A 19182-nucleotide genomic window follows, 5' to 3' on the forward strand; every position below is an offset into this window, starting at 1 on the left:
TAATTTTTACTATATTCTCCGGCTAACCCGGATTTTCGATAACCCGGATCGGCCGCGGTCCCGATTAATCCGAGTTATCGAGGTTCCACTGTACCTTTATATTTCACAATATTTCAATTAGAAGGATGTAATTGCATATTGAAACATAGTTTTTAATTCTAAACAACTTTTTTAATAACGCTTTTCAATATTGTGAAAAATAAAGGTACTTTACTCCTGAGTGAAATTCATATTTTTTGACATACCTCGTATAAAATTAATAAAATGTGATATCTGATGGTTGCATCTTCGGTCTTAGGACATACAAAGCTTTTTATAAAGAATACCTTTTTTTCGTAAAAGTAATAATAAAAGAGTTATCGTATGTGTAATAAATAAAAACGAAGTTGGTATCAATAAATTTGAGAAAAATTTGGAAAATATTTTTTTCCAATTAGAAGCATGTAATTCCATATTTGATCTTAGTTTTTATTTCCAAACAACTTTTCATAATAAGAATTTTCGATATTGAGAGAAATAAAGGTACTTTACTCTTGAACGAAGTTTATATTTTTTGACATACCTCGTATAATATTGACAAAATTTGATATCTGGTGATTGAATCTTAGGTTTAAGAGCATGCAGAACTTTTTATAAAGAATAACTTTTTTTCGTAAAATGAATAACAAAAAAGTTTCCCATATGTTTCCAACTTAAGTAGACACGCTGTATATTATTGCTTATGGGTACAAAAATAGGTTAAAACCTCTTCTCCGTCCTATAGGATATACGTGTAAAATTTCATAAAAATCGGTCAAGCCGTTTCGGAGTAGTATGGTAACTAACACTGTAACAGGAGAATTTGATGTATATGAAGTAACTTCGAATTAAATAATAAAAGTGGCTAACTTTGAGCCTAATTAACCTAGGCAAAAAGTTTTTTCTAAAAATTCGTGTAAAAATACCAGCTTTTGAAATCCTAAAGTAGATTTACTCTATAGACAATATTAACAAAGCTATTCAATTTATTTATAAGCCAAAAATGACTCTATTTTGCTAAACTTTTTTCGGAGTGATAAAAACAACTTTTTAATGATTTTTTTCAACACTTTGAAAATATACCTATTTTTCTTGCATGTGGTTTACACAGAATTGTTATTTCATTATTATTTTCTGAGCAATAACATTGCGAAAAAAAGCTCTTTGCGATAAACAAATTGAATAAAATTTAAACTAATTGACGAATCGTCTTAAAATTTTTTGTGCATTATATGGAATGTTTGACTCAACTTTTCGTGCAATATGAAAGTTTTAAGGCCATTTTTGCAAAAGTTATAGCACATTTTTTATTTTTGAAATTTTTGTCTTATATTACAATTTCCGAAGTAAAAAATGATTGGACCAAAATTCAAAAAGTGCCATTTTAAACCTTGGCTGATCTGCTAAAATACGAATACTCTAAATAATATATATAATTACCCTATTTGTACCTGTAGCAATTTAAACGAAAAAACTGCGATTTTTGACCCTTATTTGTTAATAACTAAGTTTCTCGTCCGAACTGTGACGGACATTTTTGTATTTATAATATATTAGGTATATAGTACCCAAAAAATCCATTTGCAACCTGGTTGCTCAAGTGTCCCGACAAAAACCTTATTTCTCTGGACTAATGACATGTATGATACTTATATAAAGACTAAAGTACTTACCAACAAAAACGCACATCCCAATAAAAGGGCTTTGTGCTTTGTTTCAGTAATATGACCCATCATTTTTAATAGAATGTTATAAGAGACTTGAACCTGGTCCCACTGATAAATGATACTTCCTACTTGAGTTGAGCGATCAGGGCTGTAAATCTGAAAAAAAAAGTATTAAAAGGTAACTCTCATAGCCCGATCAATGAACACAAAACTTTACGAAAACCTCAAAAAAAATAAAGGAAGGATGAAAATTTGGAAATAGGTAGTTGAAATTGTCTATTATTATATAAGAAAAAGTTTACAATTCTACATCCCCTCCATTTTACAGAAACGGAGGGGTATACCCCTTCTCGGGGGTGAAAAATATACATTCAAAATAAGTCCGGAATTGGATAAAATGACTAATTCTAAGCAACTTTTGTTCTATAGAGTTTTTTCACTTAAAGTCAATACTTTTCGAGTTATTTGCGAGTGAATATGTTCATTTTTAACAAAGAAAAACATGTTTTTGGACGGTTTTTCGCAAATAACTCAAAAAGTAAGTATTTTATCGAAAACAATGTTCTTAGCAAAAATATAGCTTATAAAAAAGTGAAAAAAATGGTGTATGCATGAAGTCCGTAGACCCAGCAGAAGCAGAGTTGTAGCTAACCAAAAGTAGGTTATTTTTCGTCAAATTCCAAATCGAATATTTCAACGTGAAATAACCAAAAGAACGGAGCACTATTCGGGGAAAACTCATTACAACTTTTTTAAAATGTTTTAAAAAAGGTTTATTTTTGGTTTTTAAAAAACTTCTAACATTAAAAGTAAGTGAGTTACGCTCAAAATATTTTTCTTCCTGTTTATTTTTTGGTAAAAGGATCGCGAAAATCACCCCCTAATTAGCATCCCAAATAAAATTAATCGTTACCGCTTCACAAGTTACTTTGCTTATGTATTCTTTATATGATCTGTAAGTGTCATCGGTTCAAAGTGCTTATTTTTGAAAAGGCTGTCGTTAAAATTGCTTTAACGAGTCACTAATCACGAGTTTATGCAAATTTTGAACAGCCATAGCATAACCAATTTTTGTCTAACAGGAAATCCAAATTTTCAGTAAAGCAAAATAATAATTCTATTACTCTTTGAGATTTTTGGTATCACTAATAATTTTTAAGTTATTTTGAACAAAAATTGGACATTTTTTCAAAACTAATTTTTTTTTTATTTTAAAACCATTTTTTTTTTCAAAATGGAGCACTTTGAACCAATGAAGCTTATAGATCATATAAACAATACATAAGGAAAGTAACCTGTGAAGCGGTAACGATTAATTTTATTTGGATGCTAATTAGATTTTCGCGACGTTCGCGATTATTTTTACCAAAAAATAAAAGGGACCAACAATATTTTGAGCATAAGTCACTTACTTTTAATGTTCGAAGTTTTTTTAAAAACCAAAAGAAACCTTTTTTTAACACTTAAATAAAGTTGTAATGAGTTTTCCCCGAAAAGTGCTCCGTTTTTTGATTATTTCATGTTGAAATATTTGATTTGAAATTTGACGAAGAAGAACTTACTTTTCATTTGCTACAACTCTGCTTCTACTGGTTCTATAGACTTCATTCTTACACAATTTTTTTCACTTTTTTATAAGCTATATTTTTGTTAAGAATATTTTTCTGACAACATAGGTACTTATCTACTTTTTGATTTATTTGCGAAAAACCGTCCAAAAACATGTTTTTCTCTGTTAAAAATGAAAATTTTCACTCACAAATAACTCGAGAAGTATTAACTTAGTGAAAAAACTATATAGAACGAAAGTTGCTTAGAATTCGTCATTTTATCCAATTCCGGACTTATTTTGAATGTATATTTTTCACCCCCGAGAAGGGGGTATACCCCTCCATTTCTGTAAAATGGAGGGGATGTAGCCTTTCTAAATTACCAACTAATGTATAGATAGTACTTAATAAAATTACCGTTTGTAATAGTTATAATTTTTATAAAATCTACTTGATGGGTCAGTTGGTTTATAACGCTTCAGTCTGCGAACCATGTACCAAAGATTTGTGAGTAAAAAGTTCCACCGAAAGAAAAGTAAACATTAGAAAAAATAAAATCGATTAGTTTGAAGAAGTTATTCTTACTTAGTGTGGTGTTGGGTTCTATTAAGTGCCAATTTTGCTCTAAAATTTCAATAATCAAGTTGAGAGGAATATTCGTGAAAAGCGATACCGCATCTAAGGATATAAGCACATAGGTTTGAGGAATTGTAACATTCTTAATTAGTTCTACAAACGTAAATGTATCTTTCACATTATAATTAGTTTGATATTCAAAAGTGGCAGTTAGAATGTTTGCCAAGTATTTCGAGATGTTGTATGTAGTGGAGTTGATTGAGCTGATGATAGGGCGAAGAGGAACATTGGCACTCCCATGGGCTCTCCTATCAGCCCCATTCTAGCCACCATAGTTTTAGATCATCTATTTAATATAGTAATTCCACGACTACCGTTCAAGTTACCGTTTATATACAAATATGTGGATGATGTGATAAGTGCGATCCCCGAGGACTCTATTCAAACTACACTGGACCTCTTCAATGGATTTCACAAACACGTACAATTTACCGTTGAGGAGGAGAAAGAAAAAAGTGTGCCCTTTTTAGACACTAAGGTGATAAGAACAACAGAGAACAAGATAATTTTGGATTGGTATCAGAAACCAACTGACTCTGAAAGATATATAAATTATTTCTCTCAGCACTCGAAAAGCCAAAAACACAACACTGTTGTGGCAATGAAAAACAGAATTTTACACATCAGCAATGACCTGTTCACTCAAAAGAATTTAAAAACACTCTATAACATATTCTTGAACAACGGCTATCCAAGTAAAATTCTTAAGCAACTGATATATAACTCAGACTTATACGACGGGCAACGTGACAACAGACCATCAGATCCCGTGATTTACAAAAAGTTGCCCTTCATAAATGGCTTAACCAACAATATAATCAAGCTGCTGAACGGAATTCCTAAAATCAAAATAGCGAAATACAATAGCATATCCAACTATAGCTTATTCTCGAAGCTTAAAGACCAGACACCGCTTCTAAATCAGAGTCATATCATCTATCAACTTTCTTGTCTCGAATGTGATGGGCAGTATATAGGACAAACATCGCAATGGTTGAAACAAAGAATAACGCAGCACAAAAGTGATTGTAAAACACACAGAAATACTTGTGCAGCAGCACACCATTCCATAACAACAGGACACCAATTTAATTTGTCAGATATCAAGATCTTAGATTCAGAAAGCAATTATAAGAAAAGATTGTTTCTCGAGATGTACCACATAAACAGTAATAAACGTTCAATTAATTACAAATCAGACACAAGTAGATTAAGCGAAATTTACTGCAATGTTTTAAAATTCGAAAAATAGCAGAATATTAAACAGAGGGCTCGATATTGGAACTTTTGACCCTTAACACATGTGAGAAAAGATACCTGACTCAGTGGCGCCCTCGACGTTCTCGTGAAACGACATGCATAGCTTTAAGTTAAATTGCTTTATATAACATACCTACAACAATTCGTAAGTTATATCATTGTAATATTATGTTTGTACCTAACTGTTAGTTAATTTTGTAGTTTGTTCCTGATGAAGATGAAAAATTAATAAATACTCATCGAAATATCGAATTCAACAGAATTAAATGTAGTTTCAATCTAAGCCACAGACCGCAATTCCCGATAATTTCAACACTGTTTTATAGTGTTATAGAATATACTTGCACGGTCGATAAATACATCGGATTTCGAATCCAGTTCTGTATATATATATATATATATATATATATATATATATATATATATATATATATATATATATAAAATGATGTTGGATAATCGAGTACAAATATAAAAATAAATAAGTAAAATCATTGGCTAATACTCGTAAAGTGAATGCGAATTTAGTTGGAAATATATAAAATGATGAAAGGTCATCATTCCATACATTTCTGTGCAACTATATACACCGGTGTTTCGGCCTATTTGGGCTTCGTCAGTATAGTGTAGCAAGTTAAAAAAGTTGTTTGTTAACTTGTAAAAGGATTACTACAGGAGCAAGGTTACCAATTTTGGTCAGGTTGTTAGAAGACCCGCAGTCGCAAGGCTACAACTAACATTGCCAAGGAGGTAAAGCTACCTGAGGAAATGAAAAGCCATAACATTATTAAATAAAATGATGTTGGATAATCGAGTACAAATATAAAAATAAATAAGCAAAATCATTGGCTAATACTCGTAAAGTGAATGCGAATTTAGTTGGAAATATATAAAATGATGAAAGGTCATCATTCCATACATTTCTGTGCAACTATATACACCGGTGTTTCGGCCTATTTGGGCTTCGTCAGTATAGTGTAGCAAGTTAAAAAAGTTGTTTGTTAACTTGTAAAAGGATTACTACAGGAGCAAGGTTACCAATTTTGGTCAGGTTGTTAGAAGACCCGCAGTCGCAAATGATGACCTTTCATCATTTTATATATTTCCAACTAAATTCGCATTCACTTTACGAGTATTAGCCAATGATTTTGCTTATTTATATATATATATATATATATATATATATATATATATATATATATATATATATATATATATATATATATATATATTCAGTAATATAAACATTAAGATAATTATTTATACAGGGTGTCCAAATTTTTTTAAATTAAATTAATTGACACAAAAAGAAGAATGTATGTAATTTATTTATTTCAAAATATCTTCTACTGCTGTTAGAAAACAGAAATAAAAGTTTATTGCACAAATAAACATTGCTTTTTGCTTAAATTCAATGTTTAAACTGCTAAGAGGCAGATGGGTGGCAGCTTGAACATTGAATTTAAGTTAAAAGTAATGTTTATTTGTTCAATAAACATTAATTTCTGTTTTCTGACAGCAGTAGAATGTATTTTGAATTAAATAAATTACATACATTCTTCTTTTTGTCAATTAATTTAATTTAAAAAAATTTTTTTGGACACCCTGTATAAATAATTATCTTAATGTTTATATTATTGAATAGAGAATTGAATAACCTTTCAAATGAGCTAGCACACGATCTCTATTCTTATTTAAAAAAATAGTCTATTACGTCATCACGCTCAGGTGGATGACGTCACTAGTATGATATCATCATCATTCTCTTTGCCTTATCCCTATGCGGGGTCGGCTTCCCTAATTGCATTTCTCCACACAATTCTGTCTTGGGTCATATCAATGTTAATCCCCTTTACCAACATGTCCTGCCTTATCGCCTCCCCCCAGGTCTTCTTTGGTCTTCCTCTCCTACTCCTTCCAGGAATCTGCACTTCAGCTATTCTTCGTATTGGGTGATTAACGTCTCGACGTTGAACATGACCGAACCATCTTAACCTATGCTCTCTCATTTTGGCATCAATTGGTGCCACACCTAGACTTCCCCTAATATACTCATTTCTAATTTTATCCTTCTTTCTCACTCCACTCATCCATCTAAGCATTCTCATTTCCGCCACATGCATTCGTTGTTCCTCTTTCTTTTTCACTGCCCAACATTCAGTTCCGTACATCATAGCCGGTCTTATGGCTGTTTTATAGAATTTTCCCTTCAGCTTCATTGGAATTTTTCTGTCACACAACACACCACTCGCTTCTTTCCACTTCATCCATCCAGCCCTAATTCTACTGCATGCATCTCCATCTATTTCTCCATTACTCTGTAATACCGATCCTAGGTACTTAAAACTATTGCTTTTCACAATCATTTCACCATCCAAAGATACCATTTTATTTGTAGTAGCTCCATCTTTAAATGAACATTCCAAATACTCTGTTTTTGTCCTACTAAGTTTTAAACCTTTTTCCTCCAGAGCTTGTCTCCACTGTTCCAGTTTTTGTTCTAAGTCTCTTTCACTATTTCCTACTAACACGACATCATCAGCATACATTAAGCACCATGGAATGTTACCCTGTAGTTTCGCTGTTATCTGGTCCAAAACTAATGAGAATAAATACGGACTAAGCACAGAGCCTTGGTGCAATCCTACTTTCACATGAAATTTATCAGTCTCTCCCACACCTGTCCTAACACTAGTCGTTACTCCCTCATACATATCCCTCACAATCTTTACATATTCACCAGGGACTCCTTTCTTATTGAGTGCCCACCACAGAATCTCTCGAGGAACTCTATCATATGCTTTCTCAAGATCAATGAATACCATATGAGCGTTTGTTTCTTTACTCCTGTATTTTTCCATCAACTGCCTTATAATGAAAATTGCATCTGTTGTTGATCTACCCTGCATAAAGCCAAATTGATTCTCGGATATTTCGGTCTCTTCACGTATCCGTCTGTCAACTACTCTTTCCCATATTTTCATGGTGTGGTTAAGCAGTTTTATAGCCCTGTAGTTTGTACATTGTTGTATATCTCCCTTGTTTTTGTAAACAGGTACGAGTATACTGCTTCTCCATTCGTCTGGCATTTGTCCGACTTCCATAATTCTATTAAATAGACCTGCTAGCCACCTTGTTCCTGTCTCTCCCAATGCTCTCCATACTTCCCCAGGAATATCATCTGGTCCTACCGCTTTTCCTTTCTTTATTTTTTGAAGCGCTTGAGCCACTTCCTCGTTGGTTATTTTGGTGACCATTGCTGCTACTGTCTCCGTTGACTCTACAGGCTGTCTGTCAAATTCTTCATTTAATAAGCTGTCAAAGTACTTTCTCCATCTCTTTTTGACTTCCCTTTCGTGAACTAGTATTTTATTATTTTCATCTCGGATACATCTAATCTGATTAAAATCTTTTGCTTTCCTTGCTCTCTGTTTGGCTATTTTATATATCTTCGTTTCGCCTTCCCTGGTATCAAGTTGATCATATAGGTTTGAATACGCTTCTGCTTTGGCTTTTGCTACTGCTACTTTCGCTTCCTTTTTCGCCACCATATAGTTTTGAAGATCTGTGTCGGATCTGGTTTCTTGCCACTTTTTATATAATTTTCTCTTCTCTTTTATTTTTCCTTGTACTTCGTTTGACCACCACCAAGTCTCTTTATCCTCAAACTTTTTTCCTGACGTTTTCCCAAGTATTTCAATAGCAGTCTCTCTAATACTACTGGCCATTTTTCTCCAAATTGTATTAGGGCTTCCTTTCATGTTCCAACATATTTTTTCTACTATTCTTCTCCTGAATAGACCTTCTTTCTCACCTTTCAGCAGCCACCATTTGATTTTTTGTGGTCCTCTACGATATTTTTGTTTAGTTTCGCTTTTTACTTCGATGTCCAGAACAAGCAGCTTATGTTGTTGGCTTACTGTCTCACTCACTATTACCTTGCAGTCCTTGCATTCACGTATGTCTTCTTTTCTTATCATGAAGTAGTCTATTTGGGATTGATGTTGTCCACTTTTGTAGGTAATAAGTTGAGTTTCTCTCTTTTTAAAGAATGTGTTAACAATCGCCATATCCAATGCTGTTGCTAATTCAAGCATGTCATCTCCAGCTTCATTTCTAGTTCCAAAGCCTAATCCCCCATGTATTGTTTCATATCCTGTCTTGGTTTGGCCCACATGTGCATTGAAATCACCTCCTATTATAACTTTCTCCTCTGCTGGAATATCACTCAGTACGTCTCCTAATTGATCATAGAAAGCTCTTCTTTCATTCTCACCCAGACCTGTTTGGGGAGCATACACACAAACAACATTCAATACCTCTTTATCAATTACAAATTTCACTGACATCATTCTATCACTCGTTCTTACAACTTCTACTACGTTACCTTTCATTTCACTATCAGCAATTATACCAACTCCATTTCTAGTGTTACTACTCCCTACATACCACAATTTGTATCCTTCACCTAGTTCTTTCGCCCTTTGTCCTTTCCACCTAGTTTCTTGAATACAAGCAATATCACTAGTATGTCACTAGTATGATATATATGTCACTAGTATGATATATATGTCAGAAAATCATAATATTAAAATCGAATAACTTTTGTATTTAACATTTTTTTCTAATTCTGTAAATGAAGCAGTTTGACAGGGGGGTCAAAATATAGTGAATAACCCTGTACATAATATTTTAAGTATGAAAGTTGCTGTGGTACAATTTTATTTTTCACCATATTCTTTGAAAAGTATAAGTGGTTCGGAAGAGTCTACTGGCTTCAATTCAGCAAAAATTTCTGCATGAAACATTGCAGCCACTAATTAAGTTCTCATCTAGTAACAATAGGTTTTGGTGGAAGAGGAAAATTCGGCAAATGTTCTTTACAAATATACAATTGATATCTTATAGGTGCTTTAAGAAATAATTTGTTCATATTTGAAATAAGATTATTAACAAGAGGAAATTTATTTCTAATTTCTTCTGCGACCCTATTTAAACCATGTGCTAGGCAAGTTTTTAGTAGACCCGTACTAAACGTGGATAAAAATTTTTCAAATTGTTTCCTACTTTAACCATGTAAGGTGCAGCATCTGAAAGAAAAAGAAAAAAATTTCGTTGGGAACAGCTAAAGGAAGAAAAGCTAAACTGTCTTGCAAAACCCTTAAAACTGTTGCCTAGTGTGTTGATTTTATTCAACTGCTTGGATGCAATTAAATGCGATTTACAAGCTTGCTCATTTTTAAGAGATCCGATTAATAAATGTGCGATGTAACGTCCAGAAGAATCAATTGTTTCATCCACACATACATAATAATAATTGTCTCCTATATCTAAGTGTATTTTACTCAGTACCGCAGAATATACCTACAGAATCGGCCTCGTTTCTTCTTAAGCTTCATTCACTTGGAATATTCCATTTGCAGTATTTTCCAAGAAACATTCGCAAATTTTCGTTTGATAATTTGGACAAAGATATATTTTAGTTTAACAATGCTTCGAACAAATCATGGTTAAATGTCTCTTGCTCACTTGATTTCCGATTAGTTGATTTTAAGCACCTAGATATCGAATCTTACTTTTTCTCTCCCGATTCTAAATTCTTTTTTTTACCGGTCTGTAAAGCAGTTTTGCAATGCTGGACTATTTGTATTTTTTTTTCGCATGGAATCTGCAAAAAAATTCCTACGGTAAACTAAATAATTTTTAGATCGGGGGATATTTAAAGCATTTTAAATTAAAAATGTATATTTTTTGGTTTTCTGATTATTTTTATGCAATTTAAAATATTAAGGTTTACTTTGTATTTACTTACTGCATGCTGAGCATAATAATGTTCCCCTATCAATGACTAATTCTGGATGTCTTGATCCACACAGAAATATCAGGAACGAAGGTATTTGAACCATGAATAAACAAATAAATTTGCTTTTAAGACCGATTATATGCACTTTATTTTTAAATATACCAGTATATGCAAAATTCAAAAGAAATTACAAAAATATGCAAATGCATATGCACTATTGCATATTTGCCTGCCTCTGCATATTACTATGTTTATTTTTAAAATTTTATTTTTTTTCTCTCTTGTATTTCTTATTATTTAAAGATATATTTATAAAAGTAGATCAGCATTTTTTTAATTTCTAAAAGGGAAAATCCTGCATTTGGCTATATACCATAGTTATAACAACAATTTATTTATTGGTAGGAGGTAGGGCCCCATACTAATTCTGCCCAGGGGCCCCCACTGCCTTAAATCCGGCTCTGGTCATCAGGGATCTTAGAAACATGGAAATCCTACACAAAAAATTATTTGCATCGGACAGGACTGATGATCACATATATGGAGAAGGAGAAACAGGACCTTCTATCCTTAAATCGGAGATATAAGATGCCATTGCAGCACTAAAAAACAATAAGGCAGCAGGTTTGGACAATGTACCCTGCGAAATATTAAAGATCCTAGTATGTAAATCAGACAAACTATTCTTTGATAATCTGGTTATACTTTTTAAAACATATTTATACAGGGTGTTTAAAAACTCTACCGACAAACGAAGACAGGAGATTCCTCAGATAATTTTAAGACAATTGAACCAAATTCTCCTAGTACGAAAATGCTTCCTAAGGGAGCTAGAGCTCTTTGAAAATGGCGTCTTGTAATTCGTTTTTTTAAATACCCCCAGAACGCTTCTAGTTAGAAAAACGAAAATTGGTACGCATAATTATCTTTCAGAGGTTAATCGATTTCATCCATTGCGAATTTCTAGTACCGGTCACAGGCGTCCGTTTTGGGTAGAACAACGGTTATTTTATCCAATAACTTTTTCCTGTTTATTTTTTGAGCATTTTTGACTCTGGATTATTAAATCGTGAGGTATTCTAGTATTAAAAGGTACTCTTGCTTTAAGTCGGTAGAACACACCGTTTCCTAAAAAAATCGATTTGAAAATTTTTCGTTGCTTGAATTTGAAAAAAATTGAAAAAAATTTCAAAAAGGAACGGCCTATTTTACCAACTTAAAGCAAAAGTAACTTTTAGTACTAAAATACCTCATAATTTAATAATCTAGTGTCAAAAATGCTTAAAAGTTAAAGAGAAAAAAGTTATGATAACCGTTGACCTATCCAAAACGGACGCATATGACCGGTACTAGAAATTCGCAATTAATGAAATCGATTTATCTCTGGAGTACAAATAAACGTACTAATTTTCATTTTTCTAAATAGTTTTTTTTTGATTTTTTTTTTCAAATTCAAGAGACGAAAAATTTTCAAATCAATTTTTCTAGGAAAAGGTGTGTTCTACTGGATCAAGAGTACCTTCTAGTGCTAGAATACCTCACAATCTAATAATCCAGGGTCAAAAATGATTAAAAGTAAAAGAGAAAAAAGTTATGGAATAAAATAACCGTTGCCCTACACAAAACGGACGCCTATGATCGGTACTAGAAATTCGCAATGCATGGAATTGATTTATCTCTGAAAGATAAATACGCGTACCGATTTTCGTTTTTCTAAATGGAAGCGTTCTGGAGATATTTAAGAAAAACTAATTACCAGACGCCATCTTCAAATAGCTCTAGCTCCCTTAGGAAGCATTTTCGGACTAGGTGATTTGGGTTAAATCGTCTGAAAATTATCTGAGAAATCTCCTGTCTTCGTTTGTCGGTAGAGTTTCTGGACACCCTGTATAATAGTGGTAAAATCCCGGAGAACTGGCTGCAGTCGACATTTATTACAATTCCGAAGAAACCAAATGCCCAGCTCTGTGACGACTACCGAATTATAAGCTTGATCAATCAAATCACCAAAGCGTTCACCAATATTATTCATAGAAGAATATATTATGATAAATGTGAGTCAAATATTGACAGATCGCAGTTTGGCTTTTGGAAAGCACTTGGAACTAGAGAGGCAGTTTTCGCTATCCAGGTGCTTATACAGCGTTGTCGGTTGTAGAGACGTTGATAAGGATATGTATTTGTGCTTTGTGGATTTTAGAAAATCGTTTTACAATGTCATTCATGAACAATTAATAGATATTCTGCGGAAGACAGGTATTGACTACAAGGATATTCAGATTGTGGCAAACCTATACTGGTAGCCCGATCAAGGAACAATCTGACCCCAAAAAAAATAAAGGAAGGATGAAAATTTGGGAATAGATAGTTGAAATTGTCTATTATTATATAAGAAAAAGTTTACAATTCTACATCCTCTCCATTTTACAAAAATGGAGGGGAATACCCCCTCTCGAAGGTGAAAAATATACATTAAAAATAAGACCGGAATTGTAAAAAATGACTAATTCTAAACAACTTTTGTTCTATAGAGTTTTTTTCGCTAATTCAATACTTTTCGAGTTATTTGCGATTGAATATGTTCATTTTTAACAAAAAAAAAACATGTTTTTGGACGGTTTTTCGGAGATAACTCAAAAAGTAAGCATTTTACCGAAAAAAATATTCTTAGCAAAAATATAGCTTATAAAAAAATGAAAAAAATCTTGTATGCATGAGGTCTGTAGACCCAGTAGAAGCAGAGTTGTAGCTAATGAAAAGTAGATTCTTCGTCGTCAAATTCCAAATCGAATATTTCAATGTGAAATAACCCAAAAACGGAGCACTTTTCAGAGAAAATTAATTTTAACTTTTTTAAAGTGTTTAAAAAAAGGTTTATTTTTGTTTTTTTAAAAAAATTCCAACATTAAAATTAAGTGAGTTATGCTCAAAATATTGTTGGTCCATTTTATTTTTTGGTAAACAAATCGTGAAAATCACCCCTTAATTAGCATCACAAATAAATTTTATTATTACCACTTGACAAGTTACTTTGCTTATGTATTATTTATATGATCTGTAAGTTTCATCGGTTCAAAGTGATTATTTTTGAAAAAGCTGTACCTAGTTAAAATGGCTTGAACGAGTAACTAGTTTAGGCAAATTTTTAACAGCCATAGCATAAAAAATCTTTGTCTAACAAGAAAACAAAAAATCAAAAATATTCAGAAAAGCAAAGACGAACATTTTATTATTTTTTGAGATTTTTGGTATTACTAATAATTTTTAAGTTAATTCCATAAAAATTTCCATTTTATTCAAAATTAAAAAAAAATGTTTTATTTTAAACCCATTTTTTTTTTCAAAAATGAGCACTCTGAACCAATGAAACTTATAGATAATTTAAACAATACATAAGTAAAGGAAATTGTAAAGCGCTAACGATTAATTTTATTTAAGAAGCTAATTAGGGGGTGATTTTCGCGATTTTTTTAGCAAAAAATAAAAAAGACCAGCAATATCTTGAGCGTAACTGACTTACTTTTAATGTTAGAAGTTTTTTTAAAAAACAAAAATAAACCTTTTTAAAAACACTTTAAAAAATTTATAATGAATTTTCCCCGAAAAGTGCTCCGTTTTTGGGTTATTTCAAATTGACATATTCGATTTGGAATTTGACGAAGAAGAACTTACTTTTCATTAGCTACAACTCTGTTTTTACTGGGTCTACAGACCTCATTCATACACCAATTTTTTCAGTTTTTTATAAGCTATATTTTTGCTAAGAATATTTTTTCCCTAAAATACTTACTTTTTGAGTTATCTGCGAAAAACACATTTGTTGTTAAAAATAAACATATTCACTCGCAAATAACTCGAAAAGTATTAACTTAGTGAAAAAACTCTATAGAACAAAAGTTACTTAGAATTAGTCATTTTATACAATTTCGGACTTATTTTGAACGTATATTTCTTCACCCCCGAGAAAATATTTTTCACCACGTATTTCCCAATTTTTTTAAAATGGAGGGGATGTAGAATAATTGTAAACTTTTTCTTATATAATAATAAACCATTTCAACTAACTATTCCCAAATTTTCATCCTTTCTTTATTTTTTTGGAGGTTTTCGTAAAATTTTGTGTTCCTTGATCGGGCTATGGGGTCAAACAGCAAGAGCAAAAATTAGCAACGAACTTACTGAAAGTCTGGAGATCAAAAGAGGTGTCCGGCAGGGGTGTATCTTATCCCCACTTCTATTCAATATTTATTCCGAGGAATTATTTAAAAAATGTATCGAAAATGAAATGCGGGCATAAAAATAAACGGTGAGTTAACGAACAATATAAGACATGCCCATGACACGGTGATCCTTGCCAGTAGCATAGATCAATAAGCAAAAAGCACACTCGTCAGAAGACGGCTTTGTAAGTCGAAAGCGCTCATCTAGCAATTAAATAGTTTTACTTTTACACACTTCAAAAATACATATTTTTTTTCCATTCATTCAAAAAATATTCTGAAAAATATATTGAAGAAATTAACAAAAAAACTTACCTGAAAATTTTGTGTTTTTCCGAACATACACGCAAACGAACTTGGTCCTTCTATCACTGCTATTATGTCGTTATTCTTATTATATACATTAAAACTAGCTTTCATAGTCAAAGACATCTTTTGGCTTATCGTACCTATTAATTCTCCAGGTGGAATCCAAACTTCCATTTTCTAAAAATTTAAGAATATGGATATCCCAAACTTCACTCGAGATTTGAATTTGACATAAGCGTCGTTAGGTATTACCAACCAAAAATTGTGACAGCTGACAGATTAGAGTTATTTAAAACTTTTATTTTATACCATAGATGTATACAGTGATGAGCGCACTAATAACCGGCAAAATAACGCAAAAGGAACGCATGGAAAAAATAATACCTATATTACGAAACAAAAAGAGATGAAACTAGTGGAGGTAAAAATGATCGTTATCAACGTATAAATAATTAACATTACATTACATAGTTTCCCACCTTTAGACGTCTGTGACAGGAGTATTTTATAAAATTCTACTGTCACAGTGACAGTTCTCATACTCCTTCGATACGTCTAAAGGTGGGAAACTATGTAATGTAATGTTAATTTATACAACAATAAAACACTGAAAACGTCTGTTTTCTATACTTCTACAAAATTTATTACAACTATGTGACTACAGCTGTTTCGGCAGAGTGCCTTTCTCAAGTGATTTAGTTTACTATGTGTTTGCCTTTTTAAAGTCTTTAACTGAAGAGGTTGAGGAGTGGGGAGCTGTTTGTCTCGAGTTGGTCATTCAGAATTATATCTTTATTTTTCAATTTATTAATTTCCATTGATTCTAATAAAGATAGCTTAAGGCCTTTATTTTGAATATGCAGAATTTGAAACTGTTCATTAAAAGAATGATTATGATCTAGAAGGTGAAGTGCGTATGTAGACGTGTCTGTTTTTCTATTGTTGAAAGCCCTTTTGTGTTCTGCTATCCGTTTGTCAAAGGTTCTACCAGTTTGACCGATGTAAGTTTTCGGACAGTCACCACAAGTTAGTTTGTAAACACCACTCTTTAGTTGTTTTCTCCCTCGGCTCTTATTGTTCTTAATATATTTGCTTAAGTTGTTGTTAGTTCTGAAATCTGGTGTTATTCCTTTCTTTTTTATGTATCTATCTGGATATTTTTGTTGTTATCTTGCCAGTATATGTGATAGAGCAGAAGGTACTGGGTTCTTTCTGTGGTGGTGGATAAACTAGTTTCAGGGATTTCTTATGGAGTTTTTGGATTAAAATTTTGTTAATTGTTTGTTCGTTATAGCCATTGTTTACTGCTATTTGTTTAATGATGTTCAGTTCAATCTCGAAGTTATTTTTTGACATGGGAATTTTTGTCAGTATTTATTAATTTCCATAGATTCTAATAAAGATAGCTTAAGACCTTTATTTTGAATATGCATATTTTGAATATGAAATTTGAATTTGAAACTGTTCATTAAAAGAATGATTATGATCTAGAAAGTAAAGTGCGTATGTAGACGTGTCTGTTTTTCTATTGTTGATAAAGATCTGTGTCTGTTGAATAAATTGAAAAATAAAGATATAATTCTGAATGACCAGCTCGAGACAAACAGCTCCCCACTCCTCAACCTCTTCAGTTAAAGACTGTAAAAAGACAAACACATAGTAAACTAAATCACTTGAGAAAGGCACTCTGCCGAAACAGCTGTAGTCACATAGTTGTAATAAATTTTGTGGAAGTATAGAAAACAAACGTTTTCAGTGTTTTATTGTTAGATAAAATGAACTTCCATCAAGTAACGGTCGAATCCATCAATTATCATCAGTTAATGTATACGTTTATATCGATAATTTCCACCTCTACTAGTTTTATCTCTTTTTACTTCACAATGTATGATGTTTTCCCTCTTTTGCGTTATTTTGCAAGTTATTAGCGCGCTTATCACTGTATACGTCTATGTTGTATATGAGAGGAAACTTTACCTGAAGATAACAACAAAATGTGCAGTTTCCACATGCCAATCGTCGTTCAAGTATAAGAGCTTCCTGTTGAGTTTTGTCATACAATCTCATGCTAAATGCCCTGCCAGATCCAAAACACGTTCTGTGACAATTTGCTGAACTTTCTGTCGCGTAATATATTGTATCACCTCTGGGTACTTTTACTGTATACCTGTTTTCTGAAGAAACATTGGAAATTACTAAAATACAAAAAACCAATAGGTAAGTATTACTTATATTTTATTATAAATTTAAAAACTTTTATTAGAGGCGAGGATTTTAACAAGTTTTTTAAAACCAATTTAAACCAGTCTAGAGTCTAGAGGCACTTAAAGAAACGAAAAGGAAGTGCTGACCGACCGTCGTGACCCATAAAGAAAAACTAAGCCAAAATACCAAAGAGCTAATAGGAAAAAGAAGACAGCTGATGGAAAAATACAACTCCAACTCCACAACACTGAAGACATTAAATAGAGATAGATAGCCACCGATCAATCCGAAATGACATATAGACCAGGGCGCATCTGTAAAAGTATTAGTACATTTGGACGTTGAGAGGTGACTCAAATTTTTTTGCAGAAATTGCTTGAAAATAAATCAAATAATAATATTTGAGTTATCCTCCCTCTCAAAAAGGTCCGGAACATTGTTTAAATAATCAAAATGTCAAAAAATTAAGGAAAAACTCGATTTTTTTCTTGGTTTTTTGATTATAACTCTAAAAGTATTCATTTCCGAAAAAAGTTGTACTGATATAAAAGTTGCGTAATTAAATTTCCTACAATATAGAATTGGTTAAAAATTTAAAAAATAGTCACCCTTGTTGCAAAATAGCAATAATTGTGAAAAAAACATACAAAAACAAGATTCGCATTTTACCTTTTTCAACCATTTATGCTACACTTATGACCTTCATGTTTCACCCTGAAAAACTTTATGATACAATAAAACAATACTGTAAATTTCATTAAGATAGGTTTAATAGATTTTGCAAAATAAATTTTGAAATCCAGCTTTCGTAAAAAAAATCATTTTTTAAAATGTTATAGGACTGAAAATAAAGCAGATAGCAAGTTGAAAATTTTTTTGCTTATAGAAGTATACTGTACCTTTCATTTGCAAGGTTGCAAAATTAAAATCGATTAACACCACGGCGTCAGGAATTTTTTTAAATAAACATTAATTATTTGTGCTACGCGCAGGACAGCGGAGAGTTTGCTCTGATTGGGCATTCCAATGACCTTTGATAATGATTGATACATTTTAATTTTTATTACATTTCGATATAAATACATAAATTTGTTTATTACAAAATAAAAACACATACTCTATCCTTTGAAATAACACTTTTATTAGCAAAAATTTTCTTTGATCATATATTTTAACTTAAATAATAAAATTTATTATTTTTAAATATATGCAATTGTTTAAACAATATTTCACAAACAATAATAAAATTAGTTTAATTTTTGTGGAATTAAAATATTAAAATACAACAAAATATAAAGTAAGAAAATAATATATTAGATAAAGATTGGCAAAATGGCAAAAGACATTTTGATGGAAATCAACTTGTGTGAATCGAACACCGCTGTCCTGCGCGTAGCACCAAAAATTATTGTTTATTTCAAAAATTTTCTGACGCCGTGGTAATTAATCGCTTTAATTTTTAAAATTACAAATGAAAGGTACAGTACACTTCTATAAGCAAAAAAAATTCAACT

General features: G+C 31.8%; 1 protein-coding gene across 1 annotated transcript in view; it reads right to left on the minus strand.

Moving 5' to 3' along the window:
• LOC114332052 (uncharacterized) overlaps positions 1 to 19182 on the minus strand; it is a 149292-nt gene that overhangs the window by 14256 nt on the left and 115854 nt on the right. The window contains exons 10-12 of the mRNA XM_050641406.1: positions 17441 to 17658; positions 15470 to 15640; positions 1692 to 1841 (exon numbers count right to left, since the gene is read on the minus strand). Of these exons, the coding sequence (XP_050497363.1) occupies positions 1692 to 1841; positions 15470 to 15640; positions 17441 to 17658 (539 nt within the window). The remainder of the gene's footprint in view (positions 1 to 1691; positions 1842 to 15469; positions 15641 to 17440; positions 17659 to 19182) is intronic.

The sequence above is a fragment of the Diabrotica virgifera genome, chromosome 10 (genome assembly GCF_917563875.1).
Source record: "Diabrotica virgifera virgifera chromosome 10, PGI_DIABVI_V3a".
NCBI classification, from domain to species: domain Eukaryota; kingdom Metazoa; phylum Arthropoda; class Insecta; order Coleoptera; family Chrysomelidae; genus Diabrotica; species Diabrotica virgifera.